Here is a 26,502-nt window from a genome sequence, read left to right on the forward strand (position 1 = left end):
ATTTTAATCTTTCAAAAAAAGTAAGTATTCCAGACCGTTCATTGCTGAGAATTAATTTTTAGACATTTTTCACCCTTTTTGGAATTTGGAAATTCAGAAGAAATGAAGTTCAGAAGAATCGAGAAATATTTGGTCATCTTTCTGGCAGGCTCAATTATTTTGCACCTGAGTCAGATTGTTTATTTAACTTAGTTAAATTGTCCAGGCCAGGCACCACGGTGGCGCAGTGGTTATCACTGCTGCCTCACGGCGTCGAGGTCCCAGTTTCGATCCCGGCTCTGGGCCACTGTCCAAGGGGAGTTTGCAAATTCTCCCCGTGTCTGCATGGGCCTCACCCCCACAACCCAAAGGTGTGCAGGGTAGGTGGATTGGTCAAGTTAAATTGCCCCTTAATTGGAAGAAATGAATTTTACTCTTAAATTTATAAAATTAAGTAAAAGAATAGATGACAGAACTGTGATATGCAGTAAAGCAGAAACTTCTGGACGTCATGACCAAGTAAAGCCGTATTCATGGAGGTGAAAAGAGAGGTTCTGCTTTGCTCTGACTCCCTCAGTGGGAACTGCATCATCGGGCAGGCTTTGGTGCAAGTATTGACCACCGCTGACCTGGCATGATGGACCTCGAGGAGGGGGTTGGGGGGGGGGGGGGGGGGTCAAGGGTTTAGCCCATTGCTCATGTGTCCAAATGCCAGGCTGCAGAGGGAGGATACCCCAAGGGTTTTTGGATTGGATTTGTTTATTGTCACGTGTACCGAGGTACAGTGAAAGGTATTGTTCTGTGTACATTCAGACAGATCATTCCATACATGAAATAATACATAGGGCAAACATAAATACACAATGTAAATACATAGACACATGCATCGGGTGAAGCATACTGGAATGTACTACTACACTGTAGAGAAGATGTGTGACGAGATCAGATCAGTCCATAAGAGGATAATTTCGGAGTCTGGTAACAGCGGGGAAGAAGCTGGTTTTGAACCTATTAGTACATGTTCTCAGACTTTTGTATCTCCTGCCCGATGGAAGAATTTGGAAAAGTGGTAACCTGGGTGGGAGGGGTCTTTGATTATGCTTCCCGCTTTCCCAAGGTAGCTGGAGGTGCATACAGAGTCAATGGATGGGAGGCAGGTTCGTGTGATGGACTGGGCTGTGTTCACGACTTTCTCTTGTTTCTTAATATCTTGGGCCGCGCAGTTGCCATACCAAGCTGTGATGCAGCCATATAGGATGCCTTCTATGGGCAACTATAATAGTTGGTAAGAGTCAATGTGGACATGCCGAATTTCCTTAGTTTCCTGGGAAATAGGCGTTGTTGTGCTTTCTTAGTCATAGCATCGACATGGGTGGACCAGATTGTTGGTGATGTGCACACTTAGAAATTTGAAGCTGTCAATCATCTCCACCTTCACCTTCAGGGGTCTGGATGGGCTTGGGCTCTGGATAAGAGGTTGTCTGGACTGCCTCTTCAGCCCTGGGTTACCTCAAAATCACTCTTGACATGGTAATCTCAGGCTGGAGGAGGCCATTCAGCCCATCGTGTTTGCACCGACCTTCTGAAAGAGCTCTCTACCTAGGCCCACTCCCCTGCCCTATCCCGGTGCATTTATCATGGCCAATTCACCGAACCTGCACATACCTTTGCGCACTAAAGGGCAATTTAGCATGGCCAATCCACCTAACTGGCCATTTCAAAGCAGCTTCCTCTTTACTAAGTGCAGAAACCATTTAGCATTGGGTGGCACGGTAGCACAGTGATTAGCACTGTTGCTTAACAGCTCCAGTGTCCCAGCTTCGATTCCCAGCTTGAGTCACTGTCTGTGCGGAGTCTACACGTTTTCTCCCCATGTCTGTGTGGGTTTCCTCTGGGTGCTCCGGTTTCCTCCCACAATCCAAAGATTTTTTAAAAATAAATTTAGAGTACCCAATTATTTTCTCCAATTAAGGGGGCAATTTAACGTGGCCAATCCACCTAACCTGCACATCTTTGGGTTGTGGGGGCGAAACCCACGCAGACACGGGGAGAATGTGCAAACTCCTCACAGACAGTGACCCAGGACCGGGATTCGAACCCAGGTCCTCAGCGACGTAGGCAGCAATGCTAACCACTGTGCCACCGTGCTGCCCCCCACAGTCCAAAGATGTACAGGTTAGGTGGGTTGGCCATGCTAAATTGCCCATCGTGTCCAAAATTGCCCTCAGTGTTGGGTGGGGTTACTGCATTACAGGGATAGGGTGGAGGTGTGGGCTTAAGTGGCGTGCTCTTTCCAAGGGCCGGTGCCGACTCAATGAGCCGAATGGCCTACTCCTGCACTGTAAATTCAGGAAAAATAATTGTTAAAGTGGCCAGCAGCTGTCAGTTAGAACAAGAATGCTTATAAACATTGTGTTAGGATCAATGGGGGGTATTTCAATGCATTCAAGCATGAAGGGAAAGATAAATAAACCTCCTGGCAGCTGTGTTCAAGCAATTATGCTTTCAAACAAAGGCTAGTTAAAGGTACTGCCCTGTGAAATTGAATGAATACTCGGATCTCAAAGCTTTTGAAGTGTTTTGGGCTTTCCAACAAGGCTCTGACACTTCAGAAAGCAGCAGTTCTAATAGCATGGAGCTAAGGGAGCAGCTATGAGGAAAAGGAAAATCTTCCTGGCTTGAATCTTCAATGAATTGATCTGCTCATCAGCTGTCAAGCAGAGCAGTTTCATAGAATTTACAGTGCAGAAGGAGGCCATTCAGCCCATCGAGTCTGCACCGGCTCTTGGAAAGAGCACCCTACTCAAGGTCAACACCTCCACCCTACCCCCATAACCCAGTAACCCCACCCAACACTAAGGGCAATTTTGGACACTAAGGGCAATTGAGCATGGCCAATCCACCTGACCTGCACATCTTTGGACTGTGGGAGGAAACCGGAGCACCCAGAGGAAACCCACTCACACACGGGGAGGATGTGCAGACTTCGCACAGACAGTGACCCAAGCCGGAATCGAACCTGGACCCTGGAACTGTGAAGCAATTATGCTATCCACAATGCTACCGTGCTGCCCCGATTCAGAGTGAGAAGGCCAATTCAAACATTAAACATTTCAGACAAGGATGCTGACTTTGAACAGAGGGCTGTCTGAGATCACTGTGCCAAGAGTCAGGTTGCCCAGGGATGGAGCGGGCCGTCCACCAATAAATCCTGGGAAACCGGTGTCTTTGCCACAATGCATTATTTTGCGTAGTAAAGGTCTGAGAATTCCATCTCGGCGACTCTCCTAACTCCAGCAGGACACAGTCGTGATTCCCCCCTGGTGGGAGCACTTAAGGCGCGATTCTCCGCTCCCATGCCGGGTGGGAGATTGCGGGAGGGCCGCTCTGGCACCCCCCCGCGATTCCCCCACCCCTGCCAAAATGATGTGCCTCGTTTTGCGACACGCCGCTCGGAGAATCGCGGGCCGCCGTTTTTCACGGCGACCCCCGATTCTCTGACCCGGATGGGCCGAGCGGCCTGCCATTCCCGACCGGTTCACGCCGGCGGCAACCACACCAACAGCGCGCCAAAGGTGAGTATGGGGCTTGTGGGAGGCGGAGAGGGGAGTGAGCACCACGACCGTGCTCGTCTTCTCCTCCGCTGCCCCGCAAGACGTGGCGGCTTGATCTTGCGGGGCGGCGGAGGGGAAAGAGTGCGTCCCTTTGAGACGCTGGCCCGACGATCGGTGGGCACCGATCGCGGGCCAGTCCCCTCCCGAGCACAGTCGTGGCGCTCACTCCCCTCTCCGCCCCCCGAAACTGACCTTTCGCGCGCTGTTCACACCGGCAGCGACCAGGTGTGATTGCCGCCGGCGTGAACCGGTCGGGAATGGCAAGCTGCTCGGCCCATCCGGGTCGGAGAATCATGGGTCGCCGTGAAAAACGGCGGCCTGCGATTCTCCGAGCGCGTGTCGCAAAACGCGTCATGCCATTTTGGGGGGGGGTGGGAGAATCGCGGGGGGTGCCAGAACGGCCCTCCCGCGATTCTCCCACCCGCGTGGGAGCGGAGAATCGCACCCTTAGTCTCTGGAGCGGAGAATCCCGCCCGCTATGTTAATATATATATATATAAATGATAGTTTGGGAAATAAAACAAAATCTCCGTCATTAACGCTATTGGATTAGTAATCCGAAAGCCTGGAGTAAAAATCCAAAGGATGTGTATTGAAATCCCAACATGGAAGTCAATCTGAATTCAGTTTGAAAAACATGGAAATAAAAAGTGGTGGCCATCTTTTTGTCTGTGCTTTGAACCTGCTTATTTTCACAACTTGCAACATGCATGCCTGACCCATGTGCGACTTTACAAGTGATTTTTTTTTTTACACGGGTTGCGATTACTGCATTTTGCAAGCTGCAGTAGAGTGACTACAGGGCGAGAGTGTGGAGGCAGGTTGGTTAGGAGGTCGACCTCGGTTCTCCACCACAGCAGCCTAACCCCCAACATTATTTAAAGGCTCTCCTGAACCTCACCCCTCCCACCCACCCTCATTTCGCCTCATGTTCCTCCATGCCACCTTGCATTCCATAAGTCACCTCTATGCCCCCATGAATCCTCCATAGCCATGCAACTGCATGCAATATGTACAGTTCTCAGGAGCCATGCAGTAGCAATGGGAATTATTTTTAAATCATTGGAATTATTAAACAATCTGAGAAAGACTCTGAACTTAACTTACTATGAAGTAACTATGGAGAGAATAGAAGAACCGGTCCTTGATGATTTCATGAGTGTTTGCTGAGCCCAGGAGACTGGTGTCAGTTGGGAAAATTGAAAACAGGTTTTGCATAGAAACCCTACAGCGCAGAAGGAGGCCATTCGGTCCATCGGGTCTGCACCGTAACTAGGCCCACTCCACCACCCTATCCCCATATCCCCACCTAACGTGCACATCTTTGGACACTAAGGGGCAATTTTATTTTAGCCAGGTCAATCCACCTAACCTATGCGTCTTCGGGCTGTGGGAGGAAATCAGAGCAGCTGGATGAAACCCACGCAGACACGAGAACGTGCAAACTCTACACAATCACCCAAGGCTGGAATTGACCCTGGGTCCCTAGCACTGTGAGGCAGCAGTAATACCACTGTGCCACTGTGCTGCCCAGTGGGTAATCTAAAGCTGGCAAATTTTGATTCTTGCAACAGCAAATGATGACTGAAAACCTGATTTTAAAAAGCAGCTCAAGTCAAGAAATGGTGAGAACATTACATACATCACTCCAGCTTTGTGTTTTAGAAAGTTAAGATTTTTGATAAAAATTATTGCCTTCTCTAAGGAATTACAGTAAAGTGTGGCTTGGGGAGGGTTGACAAATCACTTTGAGTGACATTTTGTTTTATGTATTTTAATCTTTTTTTTACATTTAATGGAACTTTCTGAGTTAAGTTCAGTTTGGTCTTTTCAGTCTGGTCTTTTGAGACATTTGAATAAAGTCTGCAATATCTGGAACCATAATGTAAATGTTGATTGTTAAGGTTGCCATTTTGGTTCGGGATAGTTAAGTTGACATATTCCTAGACATGGCATCAGAAGACCTTCCTCCCACCCCCGCCACCCAATTGCCCCAAACAGTCAAACTGCAATTTCTCCTCCAATACATTTTCAACTAATAAACACAAAGTATTAAAAGAAAATGAAAACAGCAGACAATATTCTAAGGCTTGACAGTCAAGTCAACAATATGCCATGTAAATTACAATTAGTAAATTTAGGATGCAAAATTGTGGAGGAGAAGGGATCTGGGGGAAATGTTCTAACTTGTTGTGCTTTTACCTTTAATCTCAAAATGGCTGCTGTTTATTGTCTCCTTTCAATGATCAGCTTGTCTTGGGGGTCAATGGCCATCTATCTTGGCTGTGCTCTGGACTGTGCTTGGAAAAGAATGTAACAACTTTTAAACTTACAAGAGTAAGTTTGCTCCTTTTTCGTGATCCTCCGAGGACATTATGGGTTACAGAATCAAGGTGGGTAAGTGGCGCTAAGGTACAGATAAGCTATGGTCGAAATGAGTAGTGAAATGTTTCCTTAATCCTCCTTTCGCATAGAATCCCTACAGTGTAGGAGGAGGCTATTCAGCCCATCGGGTCTGCGCGACTCTCAGAAAGACCCAGGCCCACTTTCCCTCCCACCTCACCCCATCCCAGTAATCTAACCTGCACATCCCTGGACACCAAAAGGCAATTTAACATGACCAATCCAACTAACCTGGACATCTTTGGACCGTGGAAGGAATCCGGAGCACCTGGAGGACCCGCACAGACAAGGGGAGAACGTAACCACACAGAAAGTCACCCAAGGTCAGAATCGAACTCCGATCCCTGGCAATGTGAATCAGCAGTTCCAGCTGATGGTGACACCGTATCACCCATTTCCTATTCTGTGCATCTCTTTCCCCCAAACCCCTTACCTTATGCAAAAGGTTTCTTATTAGCATCACTTGTGGACTCTCAGTCTTCTCTACTCTCAGGGGAATAATTCCAATCTATCCACACAACTGTAGTCCCTGAAAGTTGAGAGGAGGTTTGACAGAGGTGCTCAAACTCTTGAGAGGTCTGGATAGAGTTGGGGAGAAACTGATCCATTGGCAGAGGTGTCAAGGACCAGAGGATACCAGCTTCTCCAATTTATCTGCTAAACTGGAGTCCCTCATTCCTGGAAACATGCTTGTAAATCTTTTTTGTACCCCATCTTAATTTCTTTAATTCTTTCGAAAGCATGTTGGCACAGTGGTTAGCACTGCTGTCTCACAGCTCCAGAGCCCCAGGTTTAATTCCAGCCTCGGGTGACTGTGTGGAATTTTCACTTGCTCCCTGTGTCTGCGTGGGCTTCCTCCGGGTGCTCCGATTTCCTCCCACAGTCCAAAGATGTGCAGGTTAGATGGATTGGCCATGCTAAATTACCCTTGCTGTCTAAAAGGTTAGGTTGGGTTACGGGGATGGGGTGGAGGCGTGGGCATAAGTGGGCTACACTTTCCAAGAGCCAGTGTAGACTCGATGGGCCGAAAGGCCTCCTTCTGCATTGGAAACTCTATGAATCTATGTGTCTTGCCTAGCATTGAACATAATACTCCAGTTGACGCCATACCATAAAAGTGTTTGCAGAGATTTAACATAACTTTCTTGCTGGTGTTCTCAATGCCTCTGTTTATTAAGCCAAGGATCCCATATGCTGTTTTAACCAATTTCTCAACCTGTCTTCCCACCATCAACGTTTTGTGAGCAAATGCCCACAGGCCTCTCAGCTCCTGCAACCATTTTAGAATTGTAACCTTTATTTTGTATTGTCTCTTCTCATTCTTTCTACCAAAATGTTTTACATCACATTTAAGACTTAAATAAATGCTGACCAGTAATTTACCTGTCAACTGTTTCCCTGGTGCTGCCTTTGTTTTAAACGGAGGTTACATTTAACTTTATTGTAAAATTTGGAATCTTTTTCTCTTATTATCCCTTGTTTAATTTGAACTTTATCCCTAGATCTGATTAATTAATTGAGCACTAATTGTAATTGTATGATAAATTATCCAGTTTGTTTTAGTCCTTAAACTAATTACTTGTTCACATCTTTCCTTTATAATTGATTAATTTGAATTAAATTAAAATGAGACCATAAGTTTACCAGTATATTCAACTCACAGGGCTCCTTGAGCTATGGCGGCACTTTGCAATTTTCCTCCCATTCCTAGCTTCAGAGGCATGACATTTTTTATTCATTTATGGGATGTGTGCGTCACTGGCTAGGCCAGCATTTATTGCCCATCCCTAGTTGACCTTGAGAAGGTGGTGGTTAGCTGCCTTCTTGAACCGCTGCAGTCCACTGTGGTGTAGATGCACCTACAGTGATGCTAGGGAGGGAGTTCTGGTATTTTGACCCAGCCACAGTGAAAGAACTGCGATTTATTTCCAAGTCAGGGCGGTGATTGACTTGGAGAGACCACAGCAATGGCTTCCCAAGCCGCTGGCCTCTTCCTTTACAGACACCTCCGCAACCTTCTCTTTTACACTGGCTTCCTCATTTACCCTGCTTCCACCCACCCACTTCCCCATCTCCTCTTTTGTATTGCCCACCCTTCCAGTCTCCTTCTTTACACTGCCTCTGCTCCTGACCTCTGCTTAAACACTGCCCCTGCTCCTGACCTCTCCTTAAACACTGCCCCCGCTCCTGACCTCTGCTTAAACACTGCCTCTGCTCCTGACCTCTGCTTAAACACTGCCTCTGCTCCTGACCTTTGTTTAAACACTGCCTCTGCTCCTGACCTCTGCTTAAACACTGCCCCCGCACCTGACCTCTGCTTAAACACTGCCCCCGCTCCTGACCTCTGCTTAAACACTGCCCCCGCTCCTGACCTCTGCTTAAACACAGCCCCCACTCCTGACCGCTGCTTAAACACTGCCTCTGCTCCTGATCTTCGCTTAAACACTGCCCCCGTTCCTGACCTCTGCTTAAACACTGCCTCTGCTTCTGACCTTCGCTTAAACACTGCCCCCGCTCCTGACCTCTGCTTAAACACTGCCTCTGCTCCTGACCTCTGCTTAAACACTGCCTCTGCTTCTGACCTTTGCTTAAACACTGCCCCCGCTCCTGACCTCTGCTTAAACACTGCCTCTGCTTCTGACCTTCGCTTAAACACTGCCCCCGCTCCTGACCTCTGCTTAAACACTGCCCCCGCTCCTGACCTCTGCTTAAACACTGCCTCTGCTCCTGACCTCTGCTTAAACACTGCCTCTACTCCTGACCTTCGCTTAAACACTGCCTCTGCTCCTGACCTTCGCTTAAACACTGCCTCTGCTTCTGACCTCTGCTTAAACACTGCCTCTGCTCCTGACCTCTGCTTAAACACTGCCTCTGCTTCTGACCTTCGCTTAAACACTGCCCCCGCTCCTGACCTCTGCTTAAACACTGCCTCTGCTCCTGACCTCTGCTTAAACACTGCCTCTGCTTCTGACCTTCGCTTAAACACTGCCCCCGCTCCTGACCTCTGCTTAAACACTGCCCCCGTTCCTGACCTCTGCTTAGACACTGCCCCCGCTCCTGACCTCTGCTTAAACACTGCCTCTGCTCCTGACCTTCGCTTAAACACTGCCTCTGCTCCTGGCCTCTGCTTAAATACTGCCTCTGCTCCTGACCTCTGCTTAAACACTGCCTCTGCTCCTGACCTCTCCTTTTGCACTGCCCCCACTTCAGGTCTCCCCTTTTAAACTGCCCTTGCTTCAGACCTCCCCTTTTACACTGTTCTGCTTCAGGCCTACCCTTTTACACTGCCCCCGCTTCTGGCCTCCCCTTTTACACTGCCCTCGCTTCAGGTCTCCCCTTTTACACTGTTCCCGCTTCAGGCCTCCCCTTTTACACTGTTCTGCTTCAGGCCTCCCCTTTTACACTGCCCTCGCTTCAGGTCTCCCCTTTTACACTGTTCCCGCTTCAGGCCTCCCCTTTTACACTGTTCTGCTTCAGGCCTCCCCTTTTATACTGCCCCCGCTTCTGGCCTCCCCTTTTACACTGTTCTGCTTCTGGTCTGCCCTTTTACACTGCCCCCGCTTCTGGCCTCCCCTTTTACACTGCCCTCGCTTCAGGTCTCCCCTTTTACACTGTTCCCGCTTCAGGCCTCCCCTTTTACACTGTTCTGCTTCAGGCCTCCCCTTTTATACTGCCCCCGCTTCTGGCCTCCCCTTTTACACTGTTCTGCTTCTGGTCTGCCCTTTTACACTGCCCCCGCTTCAGGCCTCCCCTTTTACACTGCCCGCGCTTCAGGCCTCCCCTTTTACACTGTTCTGCTTCTGGTCTGCCCTTTTGCACTGCCTCCTCTCCTGGCCTTTTGCACTGCCCGCGCTTCAGGCCTTCCCTTTTGCACTGCTCCCGCTCCTGGCTTCCCACTGTTGGATTAAAATAGTCATGCCTAGAGTTAGCAAAGGCATTGATGAGGTTTCAATAGCAGATAAGATGAGGTTGAGGTGGAGCTGGCCAAAGTTAAATAGGTGGAAGTAGGCGGCTTTAGTGCTGGTGTGGACAGATGGTCGGAAGCTCATCTCAGGATCAAACATGACACACAGAGGTTGCGTACAGACTGTTTCAGCATTCGACAGCTGCCAGCGAGAAGGATTGACTTAATCTCCCTGCACAAGATGGCAGCTTGAATCTTGATGAAAGTTAGTCTATTAATTCAGTTTGTGGCACATTGATCTCATAAAATTGCAATATATTCCTTCTGTCCTGGCTTTGCAACATTTACTCCTACATCCACGTTGTTGAATCTTAGAACTACTGGGTGATTTAATCGCCTAATTTCCATATTCAGTTTGGCATGGGGGGGGGGGGGGAGGAGTGCCCCTACCCCGCCCCACCCCACCATGCCCCTACCCCGCCCCTCCATGCCCCCATCCCGGTGCAGTGGATTGAAGGTCATTGCCTTTGTAGAAAGGGTTCCCAGTGGGATGCCATCATTGAAAATGGAGCCACTCAGTTCACTGGGGGGATTATCTGTGATTTATGAGTGGTGGCAGCTTTATTTTTAGGTCTCTGACAAAGCAGAGGCCATAAACTAATATGAGACTTTGGAATTGAAATGGAGGGATAGGAGGTTATTACAAGGACCTCTCTCACCGGTTAAAACATTTTTAGACCTTCCTGCACAACTACTATTTGCCATCAGGTGACCCATTATGTGGTGGTAATTGGAGCAGAGATGACGCATTTAAGCTAGGAGGCAAGGCTGTGCCTACCTTGCCAGCATTTACCTTAGAAAGTGGTGGCTAACTGTGTCATGTCAGGAAGCCAGCCTTTCTCAGAACTTCATAGTTTCTGTACTTCAGATAGTATATTAGGTGTTCTGTTGAAGTTTTTCATCTTGCACTCATCAGGACAATCACAAGAATACCAATGACAGAGTGAATAACAACTTTGTACTGTGTCTGAGAGTGCTGATGGGTTGCCAAGTTGAGACGTTACCATGGCGAAAGCACCAGTTAATGCTGACAGTTAACTATCAGTCAGCATTAACTTGTGCATTCTCCACAGCAATGCTTCTACCAATCAGGGTCTACTTGCCAACTAATCAGCACTCTCTTTTCACTCAGTATGAAGTTGTTATTTCCCCTGACATTGGTATTCTTGTGATAGTCCCGATGAGTGTAATATGAAAAACTTTGCAAAATGTATTTTTATCAATACTCAAGTTATGTTCTGTCAAATGACTATGGGCGGAATTCTCCGCTCCCCACGTGGCGTGGGAGAATCGTGGGAGGGCCTCCTGACATTTTTTACGCCCCCCCCGGCGCCCCCAGCGATTCTCTTCCCCCCCCCCCCCCGGGCTCGGAAAAATCGCCGCTCGCCATTTTTCACGGAGAACAGCGATTCTCCGAGCCCGATGGGCCGAGCGGCCGGCCCTTCACGCCCGTTTCACCACGGCAGCAGCCACACCTGATCGCTGCATTTGTGAAACGGGCACCAGATGCCCGTTTGGGGCATCTAGGGGCCCGATTGGCACGGGAGCACCACGACTGTGCTCGGGAGGGGACAGGCCCGCGATCGGTGCCCACTAATCGTCGGGCCAGCGTCCAAAACGGATGAATGAAAAATTAAAATGAAAATCGCTTATTGTCACGAGTAGGCTTCAATGAAGTTACTGTGAAAAGCCCCTAGTCGCCACATTCCGGCGCCTGTCCGGGGAGGCTCGTACGGGAACTGGTCCGGGGATGCACTCTTTCTCCTCCGTCGCCTGGCAAGATCAAGCCGCCACGTCTTGCCGGGCGGCTGAGGAGAAAGACGGCCACCGGGCATGCGCGGGTTCGTGCCGTCTGCGCGATGAAGTCATCCGCGCATGCGCGGGTTGGAACTGGCAACCCGCGCATGCGCGGATGACTTCACATTCTCGGCGTGACGAGGTCGCTGCCGAGAAAGACGGAGACCCGCTCTTAGCCCCCCGGGTGGGGGTGGATTAGGTGCGGGGAGCGGGCTCCGAGGCCGTCTTGAACCTCGGCCGAGTTCACGACGGCCTTCACGAATTCGGCCCCCTGCGGAGAATTCCGCCCTATATGTATATTGCTTATTCTACACCCAGTGGAGTGCTGTGTTACCTTGAGATACTGGTTTTGTTGTACAGACATTCCAGGATTGTTACATTGGGCGCGATCGAATGACCTCGTCATGCCCGACTCAGTAACTTGACGAGGCCGTTAAATCCCGCGAGAGGCTTCTTGCGCGATTTGCAACACTCGGAATGCCTCATGAGATCTCGCTGGGCGAGATCCAGATTTGCATATTTAAGTCAGCCATTAGGCTCATTAAATATGTCGCCGCCTGATTCGCCAAGGCCTGGGAATGAAGACCGGCACCTGGAGACCTCGCCACGGTGCTGTTTAGCACTGCTTCAAACAAATGTAGAGGCACCCGGGTGGTCGAGCTCTGGGCAAGGTGGTACCCTGGCATTTCATCGACCAACCTGGCACCTTGACAGAGCCAGCCAGGCACCTTGGCAGTGCAGTCACCTTGGCACTGCCAGGGTGCCTCTGTGGCACCACCAGGCTGGCAGCAATAGGGTCCCAGGGTGCCCTGTCCGCAAGAGGTGGGGGAGGGAGGGCTCTTGAGGACCCCCGAAGAGATAAGTTGGGGCATATGGAGGCAGTGGCAGGATGGCGGAGAGAGTTGAGAGATTAGGGTGGCACTTAAAAGTGGAGCCCTGCTTTCTTCCTGCACTGATGAGTTCCTCGCCGAGGCCCCAAAAAAACAGAGTCCTGCTTAATAATAATAATAATAATAATAATAATAAACTTTATTGTCACAGGTAGGCTTACATTTACACTGAAATGAAGTTAGTGTGAAAAGCCCCTAGTCACCACACTCTGGCGCCTGTTCAGGTACACAGAGGGAGAATTCAGAATGTCCAAATTACCTAACAGCACGTCTTTTGGGACTTGTGGGAGGAAACCGCAACACCCGGAAGAAACCCACGCAGACACCGGGAGAGTGAGCAGACTCCATACAGTCAGTGACCCAAGCCGGGAATTGATTCTGGGATCCTGGCGCTGTGAGGCAACAGTGCTAACCACTGTGCTACATAGCACGGTCTGCAGCACCGAGAAACACCCAGCTATTTGTGCCCACAACGGGACTTTTTTTTTGTTAAATCGCTCTATTATTTTTCAAAACGATTTTTTATCTGTTATTCACCTTCTCGCATGTTTGAGATTTTACATTAATCTCTATTTGTATTCTTGGTCATCTACAGATTTAACAGAATTTATTTGTGCTTTTATTTCCTGAAAGCATCACATTGTATTTTATTTATTGCTTTGATCGATTGCTTAGTTCATTTTCTCTCTTCCTTCTGCCAAACTGAAATTGAAAAGTAAGTGCATTCAGCCATCCTTGCTGTGAAACTTCTTGGGCAGTATTCTCCGACCCCCCGCCGGGTGGGAGAATCGCCGTGGGTCGGCGTGAATCACGCCCCTACCGTCCTCCAATTCTCCTGCCCCCCAAAAACTGTCCCGGCGTGAGTTGCGCCGTCCGCCTCGGAGAATGGTAGGGTCCAGCGCAACTCAATGGGCGCCATGGGGGCACTCTATTTCTCCGCATCGGCCGCTGTGGTCCTCCGCGATGGCCGATGCAGAGGCGAACCCTCCAGCGCATGCGCGGGGATGACGCCAGCAAGCGCTGGTGCTCCCGTGCATGCACCGGCTTGCGCCAAGCCCCTATCACGCCAGCCGGCGGTGAGCCAACCACTCCAGGGTGGGCCTAGCCCCCGAAGATGCGGAGGATTCCACACCTTTGCGGCGGTCCGACGCCGGAGTGGTTCACGCCACTCCATTCCGCCGGGACCCCCCGCCCCGCCGGGTAAGGGAGAGTCCCGCCCCTTATTCCTTATAGATCTTCAACATCTGACCTTGATCAAAAAGTATTTTGGTGATCTTACATACAAGTGGCACTGAAAAGTTCTCGCACCCCCATCTTCTTAATCTAATCTTTGAATTAGAGCTAGACCATTTTGGAATGAAATCAGGAAGCATTCTTTCATTGTGCCACCGTTACGCCATAATGAAGGGGCAATACGGGTTCACTGGGCTCAACGGCCTACTCCTGTTCTTGCGTTCCCAATGCCCTCTGAAGATGGTCACTTATGTACAGGTAAACTTCTGTTAAGTAATGCGTTAAGAGACATTGCAATTAGTTGTCTCATTTATGTTAAGTGTTCAATGATTGTCTCATTTATGTTAAGTGTTCAATGATTGGCACTGATATGTAAAGGGGCTTCAGGTGGACTCTGGAGCTTGGGATGATCTGTAGAGTTCTGTGCAGAGTGAGTTTGAACCATTAAAGGTGTGTTGGTGAAAAAGGAGCTGAACTCTTGCCTCTTCATACCACAGCATCTAGTACATGTTAACAACTTCCACAGGACTAACAGCCTTGAGATTGTTCTACATGTTACTCTTGTGAGCTTAGATCGTGAAGACAGCAGCTTGGTTGACATTGTCCGCCGATCATTATGACACACCTTCATAAGGTACTTGATGTCACTCAGACGCAGGATCCCAGGCCACTATTTCCCTTCTCTTGCTTAACGACACTGAGGAGCCCATTTGTAGTGCCACACCATCCCTTTGTCTCTCATTTGCTTCTTCAGCAAGAATGAACCTTGAATCTTTCCAGTTTGCGTGGTACTTGAGCTCGCAACTTCCCATTTCCGAGTTAGCCTTCAGGAAGCTCACACAGTTTTGATTATATTTAAAAATTTTAGTCTAAGCGAGGAATTGGAGCAAATCAAAGTGGCGATTTTGTCAGCACAGGTGTTTCACCCCAATAAGTGTTACATTTAACGGAACTGGTCGCAGATTTAATCTTCTCGTTGAATTTTTAGACAATGAGTAATTACTTTGCTGTTTGGTCTCCAAGCACCAACATATCAGATGTAGGTGGATCTATTGGTCTGCCACGATATGTTTCTGCATTTGGAGCACATCATTACCCTGATTATTAATGAACAGCGTGCTTTTGCTGGCGCAGGCTGGCGGCACGTAGTTTTTATTTGCTGCAGACACAAAGTTGATCACTTCTTCAGCTATATCACATTCCTCTCAAATCAGCAGACTCAGTTGTGGGCAGCTGCTTTTGGTTGTGATTGAAACTTTCTGTTGCTGCTGGGTGTTCAAGTTGAGGATATTGTGCATGGATGTAGACAGGAAGTGTAATTCTTGGGGCAGGTCACCAAACTTGGTAAAAATGAAGCAATTACGAACATGCAGGGTGAAGGAAACCACATTATTTTAAAATAGAGACATTAATTTCTTGATTCTATTATCTCTCCATGTCACAATATCTCACCAAGAAGGTAACCTGCTATGAGATCTCTGCTAATGCCGTACTTCAGTTAGTCGCTAGTGTTGCAGTGAAGCAGGGCAGTGCAAGGTGACTTAGCATCTCATTCCACTGCTTAATGGTATGTGCTCTCCCATTACAAGCAAGTACTCTTGAGTGTGATTTAACAGCCGCATTGCGGCAGGCACAGATCCGGGCTCATCGGATAAATTGCAGGAGAGACCAAAATCGGGATCAGCTCCGGATGCGAATTGGTTCACAATCTTTATTTATTTATTTTTTTCTCCTTTTTTCCCCCAGAAATTTAGAGCACCCAATTATTTTTTTCTAATTAAAGGGCATGAGGAGGGGCATTAGACACGGGGAGACTGTGCAAACTCCACACAGACAGTGAACCAGAGCCAGGATTGAACCTGGGATCTCGGCACCGTGAGGCAGCAATGCTAACCACTTTACCATCGTGCTGCCCTCACAATATTTTTTTTTAAATTTAAATTATCCAATTATTTTTTCTTTCCAATTAAGGGGCAATTTAGCGTGACCAATTCACCTACCCTGCGCATCGTTTTGCGTTGTGGGGCTGAAACATGGGATTATGTGCAGATTCCATATGGGCAGTGACCCGGGGTCAGGATCGAACCCGGATCCTCGGCACCATGAGGCAGCAGTGCGCCATCGTGCTGCCACGCCTGCCCGTAAAACTAGCATTTCCCAACAATAAAGTGGATTCTCTCTGTCTCTTTTGGAAGGTTTTCTTCAGCTAATCTAGTGTTCTTGGGAAGGTGTCAGCAAAATGACCCGATGTCGAGGCTGTGCTGCAGGACTGACCAGCCCAGAACTGTCATGGTTAAACCTGCAGTTTCCAGAATGAAGTAGATGGACACCAGTACTGCAGTGCTGACTGAGTTTGGAGATGATCAATAACCAATATAAATCAACCCACTATGAGAAGGAGATGAACAAACACAATCCAGTCATAAAATGAATCTAACTTACAGTACCCTGAGTGACGTCCAATATTCATCCTGTCACCATTACAAGTCCGCTAGCCTGTCCGTAAACGGTATTCCCAAGGAATAGGTGTTACGTAAATTTGGGATTTACCTGTATAATATTTCGTGACAGTTTTAAAACGAGTCAAGTTTTCTACTCCAAATGGAAGCCTGCCATGTTCCATTGTTCTCTGATGACTCTTAATTATTTTTCTGATGCGAGGAGCCTGTCCACCAATATGACAAAGGATCAAAGAACGATACACCATAGAAGAGGCCATTCCCAGGCTCAATGGGACTGAATTCTACAACATTCTACTGGACAGATATGTAGCATACAAAAATCCTCCACTTCCTCTTGAACTGTACAAATAACTTAATTGGATCGCAACTCTTATATATGTATGTAGTGAACAAATGTCCTCAAATACTTTTTAAAAATGCACCAAGGAAGCCTGCATTGTATTTTGGTGAGACAAAATTAATAGCAAGCTATAGAAGGCATAATGGGCTGTCTGATAATGGCTTTGCTCAGAGAAACTGTTCAATAAATTTGTACGTGCCATTGGCCAAGGTCTTAGAATAGATTGTTACCTGACCTCCTCAGTCAGGACATTTTGTGCAGCTAAGGGAACACGTATAGGAGGAGAAGAAACTGTGGGCAGGATTCCTTTCCCCCTCCGCTCCTCGGGTGTGTTTTGCGGCGGTGGATATGGCCTGGCATTGGCCAGAGGCGGGATCGTCTGGTGCCGACCCTGTCAGCAGGGTTTCCCGTTGTCCGCAGAACCCATGGTGGGGGTCGCCATCAACGGGATCGGAAGGTGCCCTCGGCAGGAACAGCTGGAAAATCCCACCCAATATTTTGGGATGGTTAAACAAAATCTAACTAATAGCTGAACTGACCCATAATATTTGGAATTTGAAATAACAGATGCATTCTGGATCCTGATCTGTAGTGAATATAGAAAGTATAAATTTACTAATAATTAGACGCAGCTATACTTGTTAAATTAGTGTTTTTTGTTAATGTTTTTCTGGGATGTGGGTATCAATAACAAGACCAGCATTCGCTGTCCATTGCTGATTGCCCTTGAGCTGAATGGCTTGCTCAGCAATTTCAACCACATTGCTCCAGATTTGGAGTCACATGGAGGCCAGACCAGGTATGGATGGTAGATTTCCTTTCCTAAAAGACATTAATGAACCTGGTTGTTTTTTTACAGCAATTTACAAGCTTTGTATTTCATTGAATTTAAATTCCACCAGCTATCATGGTGGGGTTTGAACTCTTGTCCCCCGAGCATTAGCCAAGGACTGAATTGTTGCCACCCTGATATTGTCGCTATGCCACTGTCTTCCCCCGTTATGACCATTGTTGGCATATTTTCCCTGTGAAAATGCTGGTGGTCTGTTTAAAAGGTTGGATTGGTGATTGTTCAGTTTAAGAGGAAAATCAATAGCACTGGTTACAGTCGTATTGTGTTTTCTTTTGACAACAGCAAATGAAGAAGCACCCATGTCGCCAGTGTGAGAAATCCTTCAGCTCTTCGCACAGTCTCTGCCGGCACAATCGCATCAAGCATAAAGGCATCAGGAAAGTGTACACGTGCTGGTAAGTAAAGTAAAAATTTACTGCACAGAACAGATGGTCCCTTTTTTTATTCGCTATGGGGATGTGGGCATCGATGACTGGGCCAGCGTTTATTGCCCATACCTAACTGCCATCCATTCCAGGGGACTTTTAATTCCAGATTGTTTTTTTTGTTGAATTCAAGTTTCACCATCTGCCGTGGATAGAGGGTGGGATTCTATGTTCCTGAGGCTAAGTGTTGACGCCGTCAGAAGCGCCGTCACGTTTCTCAACGGCGTCAACACGGCCTCAGGAGCAGCAATTCTGGCCCCTCCATCTGCTGATCCCGGCGTCAAATTAGCACCACAGGATCCGAGCATGCGCAGCGGCAGCGGCGCCAACGCGCGCATGCGCAGTGGTTTCCTTCAGCGCGCCGGCCCCGACGCATCATGGCGCAGTGCTACAGGGGCTGGCGCGGAAGAAAGGAGACCCCCAGCCAGAGAGGCCGGCCCACCGATTGTTGGACCCTGATCGCAGGCCAGGCCACATCGGAGGAACCCCCACCCTCCCCACAGTCTGTCACCCGGCCCTTCCACGCTGAGTTCCTGCCGGCTGAGAGCAGGTGTGGACGGCGCCGGTGGGACTCGCCGTTTTTATGAAGGCCGCTCGGCCTATCCCGGGCCGAGAATCGGCGGGCCAGCCACGTAGAGCGGGCCCCGACCGGCGCCGCGCCAACCATGCCAGCATCAATGGCGCCAATTCTCCGTTCTGCGGAGAATTGCGTGCCGCTGTCGGGGCGGCGTGGCACGATTCGCACCGGTCGCAGCGATTCTCTGGCCCGGCTCCGGGTTGAGAGAATCCCGCCCAGGATCAAACCAGAGTCCCCGGATCTTGTTCCAAGTCTCTGGATTACTTGCCCAGTGACAATACCACTACACCACTGCCTCCGCTGAGAGGTGAAGAAATCCATAAGTTCCTCATGCTTTGTCAGTTGAGGGCAGTGGGTGCGGACATGAATAGTTTTACTAGAAGGCTCATGCAAGATAAAAGAGCTTGGATTATCTTTACCCTCCTGAACAATCCTTGAGTGGTCAAGTGTGTTACAGAGGAGGGCCAGTATAGTTCAGGTGGCTGGATAGCTGGTTCATATCATGCAGAGCGAGGCTACCAGCGTGGGCTCAATACCCATACTGAGGTTATTCATCAAGGCCCGCCTTCTCAAACTTGCCCCTCGCCTGAGGTGTGGTGATTCTCAGGTTAGATCACCACCAGTCAGCTCTCCAGCCTATGGTATTCTTGGACTATGGTGACTTTACTCGAGAAGAGCAAATCCCAGTAGAGATCTGGGGATGGACGTTAGTGTATGGTACATTCCAGTTTACTCTCTAGGAACTTGAGAGAGCAAAGATGGGGCTGAAACAGGAGAAATTAATGAAGTTGAATAGTTGAGTCTTTGTTGAAGTTGAAAAGCAGATCAAAATCTGCAGAGACAGTGTGGTAAAAGAAGGGCCAAAGGTTAAGCGCAACAGGATTCAAGAGTACAATTGTAATGACTTGGAGCTGTTGGGTCGCCTGAGATGGATTCGAAAGAAAGTAGGTTAAGGGAATGCAAGTGGTGATGAGTAAAAGGAAATGGTGGGAGATAGTTTTATTGATGATTGAAATCCTGAGAGTGGAGAGGCTAACTGATTCTGAACACTTTTAGAGGGAAGCAGAGGCTCTATCACTCTGTACTGCTTTCTCCCATTCTGTCTCCTCTAAACTCTATGTCTGACATCCGTCCCTCCTCATTTCAGCCTTTCCCCTATACTTGCCCTTTACGACTTTCCTATTTTTACCTCTCAGTTAGTCTTTCTAAATGTGAGAGGTACGAGGCAGAACCAGGAGGACCAGTAAGTGTCTCAAGTTAGAAGTAGCAGCAGGAGAGAGTCAACCATTGGACAGAAGCAGCCACCTTGGGACTTAGAAGGATGGGCAGTTGAGTTTACCGATGCCCATCAGGTAGTTGAGAAGAGTTGACGTTGACCGGCTTTGGGATAGGTTGCAAAGATAACACCGCAGTCTTTATGTGCCTGAATCAGTCAGTTGTTCAAAGGTGAACTACTCTCTTCCTCCTCAAAGCAAAGCCATCGATAAATGAAGGGAACAATCCTTGAAAATGTTCACCTCTGGAAAGTCCTTAACTACTAGTGGGTTTGTAGCAATTTAAAAGACAAGATAGGCAGTGTCTATCAGTTTCGCCAGCTGAAATGCAGTGGATTGACATTCTATTCCTCTTTCAGTTGGGACACGTAGTGATGTGGAATCATGAAGGAAGGAGTAGAGCAGGCCTGTGCGCAGCTGCTGCCTGTCAATCCTCCGCAGTCCACAGAATATTAAAAAACTTCTCACAAGTCTGAGGAAATCAGCTGTTTTTAATACCAGGAAGGATCAAGCGTTGGATCTCCTCAAAGTAGATAAGATTAGGACGTGAGTCAGGTTTAGACTTAATGCATCAAGAAAACTGCCCAATACAAAAGTTTAATACGCAATATGAATGAACATCAAACACTGTGGGTTTGAACTTGATTGACAGCTTTTTATCAAAGGCCTCTTGGCTTAGCACGTATAGGTCAGATATATTTAGTTCAGTTTCTGGAGCTAAACTTGGAACTTGGGCCAACAGAGAATCATGTTCCTCACATAAATCAGTGAATCATTAAGACATCCAAAAGCCTCTCCACTATGATCTGTCCTAGAAAAGGGTATTTTGTGGGTACGTTGGTGCAGTGGTTAGCACTGCTGCCTCGAGCTGCTGAGTACCCAGATTCGATCCCGGCGCTGGGTTACTATCTGTGTGCAGTTTGCACATTCTCCCCGTGTCTGTGTGGGTCTCAACCCCCACAGCTCAAAGCTATGCAGGGTAGGTGGATTGGCCATGCCAAATTGCCCCTTAATTGGAAAAGAAATCAATTGGGTACACTAAATATATAAAAAAACAAAAGAGCATTTCGGCCTTCATGGACACGATGCGTTTTTATTATTTTAAGTATCATGCTTCTCATATGGTTTCGGTCTAGTTCGACAAAATAAATTGATTGATGACTTTTAGCCTAATCATAACAACGCCTCAGTGATATTCACTATGTCTTGGATTAGACAGAAGAACTTGTTGCTTTCCTTCATCATGAAAAGATAATTATCCTGTGCCACACTATTGCGTTCAAAGCATGTATAAAGGTTGCAGGTTTCTGTTCATAGGGGACACAGTTTGATGTTGCTGTGATCAAGAAGCAAAGATTTTGGGATCAGGCCCAAAGTGTCGCAGGAACATTCACTGGAATAATTCACTGGAAAATTCTCCCACTGACCCAAGTATCATTGTACCACCACATTTTGTGCCCTGCTTTTCTAATTTTTTTGAGACTTATCACTTTTGATTTATTGATCAGAGTGAAACAAAGTAATTGAGTTCAACTAGCCATAAATAATAAATACTCTGTTTTTTAGAGACTTTAGTAGCTAGCTGCCATGGATCTTGATCAATTATTTACATACTCTTGCACATCCATTTTTAAATGACTGCCATCATTTTTAGTTATTGAAGGATACAAGCCAATACAATTCTTAGCAACACCAAGTGTTTTTGATAGAAATACAGTGCAGTTCATCTGTGACCAAACAATAAGTGTAAACTTTAAGAATTAAAGTAGGCCAGTGCATTTTCTGCAACTATAACGGGTGCCCATATGTTTCTGTGGATAAAAGGACAGTTATAGAGTAATATGATGTCAAAGGGAAAAACACATGGAGGCAGCAGGGATGAAAGCAAAAAGATAGAAGAAAGTTATGAGGCAAACAGGGAAGAAATGAAACGGAGGGATCAAATCCGGCAGATACAGATTTGTGGAAATGCAGAAAGTATTGGAATAAAATTACCAGTGCACGATGCGATAGCACAAGCAGAGACATGCCTTAGATTGCGACAGGGCTGGGAGCTAAATGTTTCTGCTCACAAAATATTCGGTAAGAATGAATGAAGAAAGGGAAGGAGACGTGGCAATGTTAGGTAGATATTTCTGTCGATGTGTCAATGTATCAGCAAGTGTAGCTTTGGAAATTACATTGTTAAGCTAATTGCCTGATTAAAAACAAAAAGTGTGTAAATGGACAAACTGCAACAGGGAAAATTATATGGGGTTTGTATCTCTGCTGAGTGGGTACAGAATAAACTTGCTGAAGGTAAAAGACAAGCTGATGGATTAGTCCTCCATCATCTACTAGGTAATATTAACAATTTCATCATAACACTAGAATAACGGGGAATTGTACAAAAGTTGTATCTCTTTGGTTGGAGTTAAGGAATATAAATACATTATCCTATTGGGAGCTTATTGCAAAGCACAAAGCAGTGGAAATGGTAGAGAGGAAAAGAAAAATTGGAGAAACATGCAGAAATAAAAAAAGCTATAACAATGGGCAACTTCATTTTTACAGAGACAAATTGAAGAAAGAGAAAAGCAAGTGGCACATAAGTGGAAAGGTTTCTACAATGTCTCCAGCATGGCTCTGGATCACTGTTATTAGTTCAGCAAGGAAAGGAGGCAGTTATTGTCGTTGGATTTTATGTTGGAATAGTTGGACAATTTAATGCTGGGGAATGTCTAGGAAACAAAACATAGTTAAATTACATTTAATATGTCAATCAAAAAAGATGTGCTGGAACTTGGATCCAAACGTAACTCTGAGTGAACATAGAACATTATAGCGCAGTACAGGCCCTTCGGCCCTCGATGTTGCACCGACCTGTGAAACTCCTCTAAAGCCCATCTACACTATTCCCTTATCGTCCATATGCCTATCCAATGACCACTTGAATGCATTTAGTGTTGGCGAGTCCACTACTGTTGCAGGCAGGGCATTCCACGCCATTACTACTCTCTGAGTAAAGAATCTACCTCTGACATCTGTTCTATATCTATCTCCCCTCAATTTAAAGCTATGTCCTCTCGTGCTGGACATCACCATCCGAGGAAAAAGGCTCTCAATGTCCACTCTATCTAATCCTCTGATCATCTTGTATGCCTCAATTAAGTCACCTCTTAACCTTCTTTTCTCTAACGAAAACAGCCTCAAGTCCTTCAGCCTTTACTCATAAGATCTTCCCTCCATACCAGGCAACATCCTTGTAAATCTCCTCTGTACCCTTTCCAATGCTTCCACATCCTTCCTATAATGTGGCGACCAGAACTGCACGCAATACTCCAAATGCGGCCGCACCAGAGTTTTGTACAACTGCAACATGACCTCATGGCTCCGAAATTCAATTCCTCCACCAATAAAAGTTAACACACGGTACGCCTTCTTAACAACCCTCTCAACTTGGGTGGCAACTTTCAGGGATCTATGGACATGGACACCGAGATCTCTCTGCTCGTCCACACTACCAAGAATCTTACCATTAGCCCAGTACTCTGCCTTCCTGTTATTCCTTACAAAATGTATCACCTCACACTTTTCTGCATTAATCTCCATTTGCCACCTGTCAGCCCAGCTCTGCAGCTTATCTATATCCCTCTGTAACTGATGTCAGGGAAATATCGCTGTCGATAACTTAGCTTGAGTATTAGCATATCCAGCACCTATTAAAAGCACACTCACAACACAAACATTATCATATATTCAACATAAAAACAATTTTACAGGACTGTTAAACAACACTGGCTTTCTCTAAATTTGCATTTTTAAATCCACAACCAAAGGCAGAGTTAGTTTCACTGTTCTGCTCTGCTCTTGCTGCTGTATATCTATCAAAGAATTTACAGTGCAGAAGGAGGCCATTCGGCCCATAGAGAAATTTGAGAAATTCTGACTCTGCTTCCACATCTGCACAAGTGACGGGATCATCTTTTCCAGAAACGCAACATCTCTGTGAGCGACAGTTATTCCCTGGGATCGGACAGCACTCCGACCATCTGCTCACTCGAGAGCCCCTGCCTCCATGATGTGCTGCAGCATCTGTGTGGTGCTCACCAGAGGGTGACCTAGGAACCTGATCACTAACATTACCCACCAAGGTGATAGTCTCTGTGATGTTGGAGATGCAGGTGAAAGCAATGCAGAGATGTTGGTATCTTCTCTGGAGTTATTCCGGCCAGGGGGAAGCGACCCCGGACAGCCCGGCCACGTCTGATGGGGATCCTGCAAGACAAAGGATGAGGGCTGAGATGTAGGGAAGGACAGGTGGGAGAGGTGGTGATTCACTTGAAATAAGGACATCTGCTTTGCATTGGTCTCTCACTTCTTTGGTGCATGCCAAACTCCATGTCAACCACTGCCCTTTCCTCTGCCTCCCCCGCAAGTTGCAGGGTCCTTTCCTCAGACGGGGTGTGGACCCAAATATCTGGGATGCCCCCTTCCTGTCTTCTGGCGCTCCCAGCGATTATGGCCTGTGAATCCCGAAGCCAACAAATCAGGTGCCTCTGTGGCCGGGCTAAACGTGGGCTCTGTGCTGCCCATTTGCATGACATGCATTGCACCTCGCCGGCACTCCTAGCTCAGCGTGCATTTATCATGATTCTCCACCAGCAGCAGTACTTATTCTTGGGGGGGAACCACAGAAAGGATGCTTTCTGAGATGCTGGCACATGGGTTTTAGCTGGTGGCATGTGTGTGCAAGGCCCCTGGCCAAAGAGAGCAATATATGTGTTAGGGGTTTGTGGAAAGTGTGTTGTAAGTGAGGTGCAGGCAGGTTGGGTGTTGTTGACCTCTAAGGGATTGGGAGTGGATGTGAGGACAGGCTGCACGTGGGCTGCATGCTGGCTCATTTGCATGACATGAATTGCTCCTCGCTGGCTCTCCCAGCAGCAGGTTGCATTTATCGCTATTCTCCTCTGGCGACAGCACTTAGTCTCCAGAACGGGGAATCCAGGCCTAAATTTCTGCCTTCCATAACCATTGAAAATAGTATTTCTTTATTTATCTTATGAAAGCCCCTGATAATATTGAACCCTTCTGCGATTTCATATTGACCTTCCCAACTGTAACAAAAATAACCATAGTTTGCTAGTCTCACATAATATAAGCCTATCATTTGTCATATTTAATATCTTCTACAACTTCTGGCCATAAACCTTCTTTTAATGCCAGGTCACTACCCCAGTGGCATTGTTGATGACCTATCCTGCAGAATCCATCGTGGGGCAACTAGAAGGGCAAAGGCCACAATGTCGGCCCTCCTCCCCTCCATCAGCTCCGGCATTTCTGATACCCCAAAAATCACCACCATAGGGTCCAGCCTAGCCTCAACCCCCACAATCTTTTTTTTAAAGACAACTTTATTTGAGGTATTTTTGGCATATAAACCAATGACATGTATAGTACTGTACAAAAGGAAAAGCAAGTAACGCATAGTACAAACCACAACTCTGTTCTCGCAAGGGCCTGCCCCACCCCCGCTGACGATTAATTCTCCGCGAAGAAGTCAATGAATGTCTGCCACCTCCGGGCGAACCCAGATAGTGAATCTGTCAAGGCGAACTTAACCTTTTCTAGATCGAGAAAGCTCGCCATGCCCTATAGCCATGCTTCGGTCTTCGGGGCTTTGAGTCCCTCCATCCCAACAGTATTTGTCACCGGGCTAGCAGGGAAGCAAAGGCCAAGACTTCGGCCTCCTTCTCCTCCTGGACATCTGGCACAGTTGTCCTCCAGCCCGAAGAATTTACTCATCTGGGCCACTGTCATGTGGGCCCGGTGCACGACCTTAAACTGGATCAGACTGAGCCTGGCGCATGTTGCGGTCGTGTTTACTCTACCCAGAGTTTCTGCCCAAAAACCGTCCTCCATCTCTCCAACCCCCCCCCCCCCCCCCCCCCCCCCGCGCCAAGCTAGTGCCCCTGCACGAAGCAACCTCCATCCGCTCCCAAACCGACCCCGTGCCCACCATCCATTTCCTTATCATCGCTATGTTGGCCGCCCAGTAGTAGTTGCTAAGGTTCGGCAACGCCAGCCCCCCCTCCCCTCTGTTCCCTTCGAGCATCACCTTCCTTACCCGCGGGGACTTCCCCGCCCAGCCAAATCCCAGTATAATTTTATTCAGCCTCTTAAAGAAGGACCTCGAGATGAAAATGAGGGGAGACACTGAAATATGAACAAGAATCTCGGGAGAATTATCATTTTAACAGTCTGCACCCTCCCCGCTAGTGACAGCGGGAGCACATCCCAACTCCGAATCTCCTCCCTCACTCGTTCCACCAATCGGAACAGGTTGAGCTTATGCATCCTGCCCCAGTCCCGTGCCACCTATATCCCCAAGTACCTAAAGCACTCTCCTACCAGCCTGAACGGCAACCCCTTCAGCCTACTCTCTTGCCCCTCGCCTGAATTACGAACATCTCGCTCTTAGCCGTGTTCAATTTATATCCTGAAAGCTGGCCAAATTCCCTCAAGGTTTCCATGATACCGTCCATCCCGGCCATTGGGTCCGACACGTAAACAGCAGGTCATCAGCGTATAACAAGACGTTGTGTCGTCTCCCCTCCCCCCCCGAACCTGCCCTTTCCAGTCCCTTGAAACTCTCAGAGCAATTGCCAGCAGCTCTATGTCCAGCGCTAACAGCAGTGGGGAGAGAGGGCAA

The 26,502-nt window shown here is 47.7% G+C and overlaps 1 protein-coding gene across 6 annotated transcripts in view; it reads left to right on the top strand.

Moving 5' to 3' along the window:
• znf532 (zinc finger protein 532) overlaps positions 1–26,502 on the top strand; it is a 212,832-nt gene that overhangs the window by 167,894 nt on the left and 18,436 nt on the right. For all 6 annotated transcript variants that reach the window (XM_038790596.1, XM_038790597.1, XM_038790599.1 and 3 more), the window contains one exon: positions 17,818–17,930. In XM_038790596.1, coding sequence (XP_038646524.1) covers positions 17,818–17,930 — 113 coding nt within the window. The remainder of the gene's footprint in view (positions 1–17,817; positions 17,931–26,502) is intronic.

The sequence above is a fragment of the Scyliorhinus canicula genome, chromosome 3 (genome assembly GCF_902713615.1).
Source record: "Scyliorhinus canicula chromosome 3, sScyCan1.1, whole genome shotgun sequence".
NCBI lineage: Eukaryota > Metazoa > Chordata > Chondrichthyes > Carcharhiniformes > Scyliorhinidae > Scyliorhinus > Scyliorhinus canicula.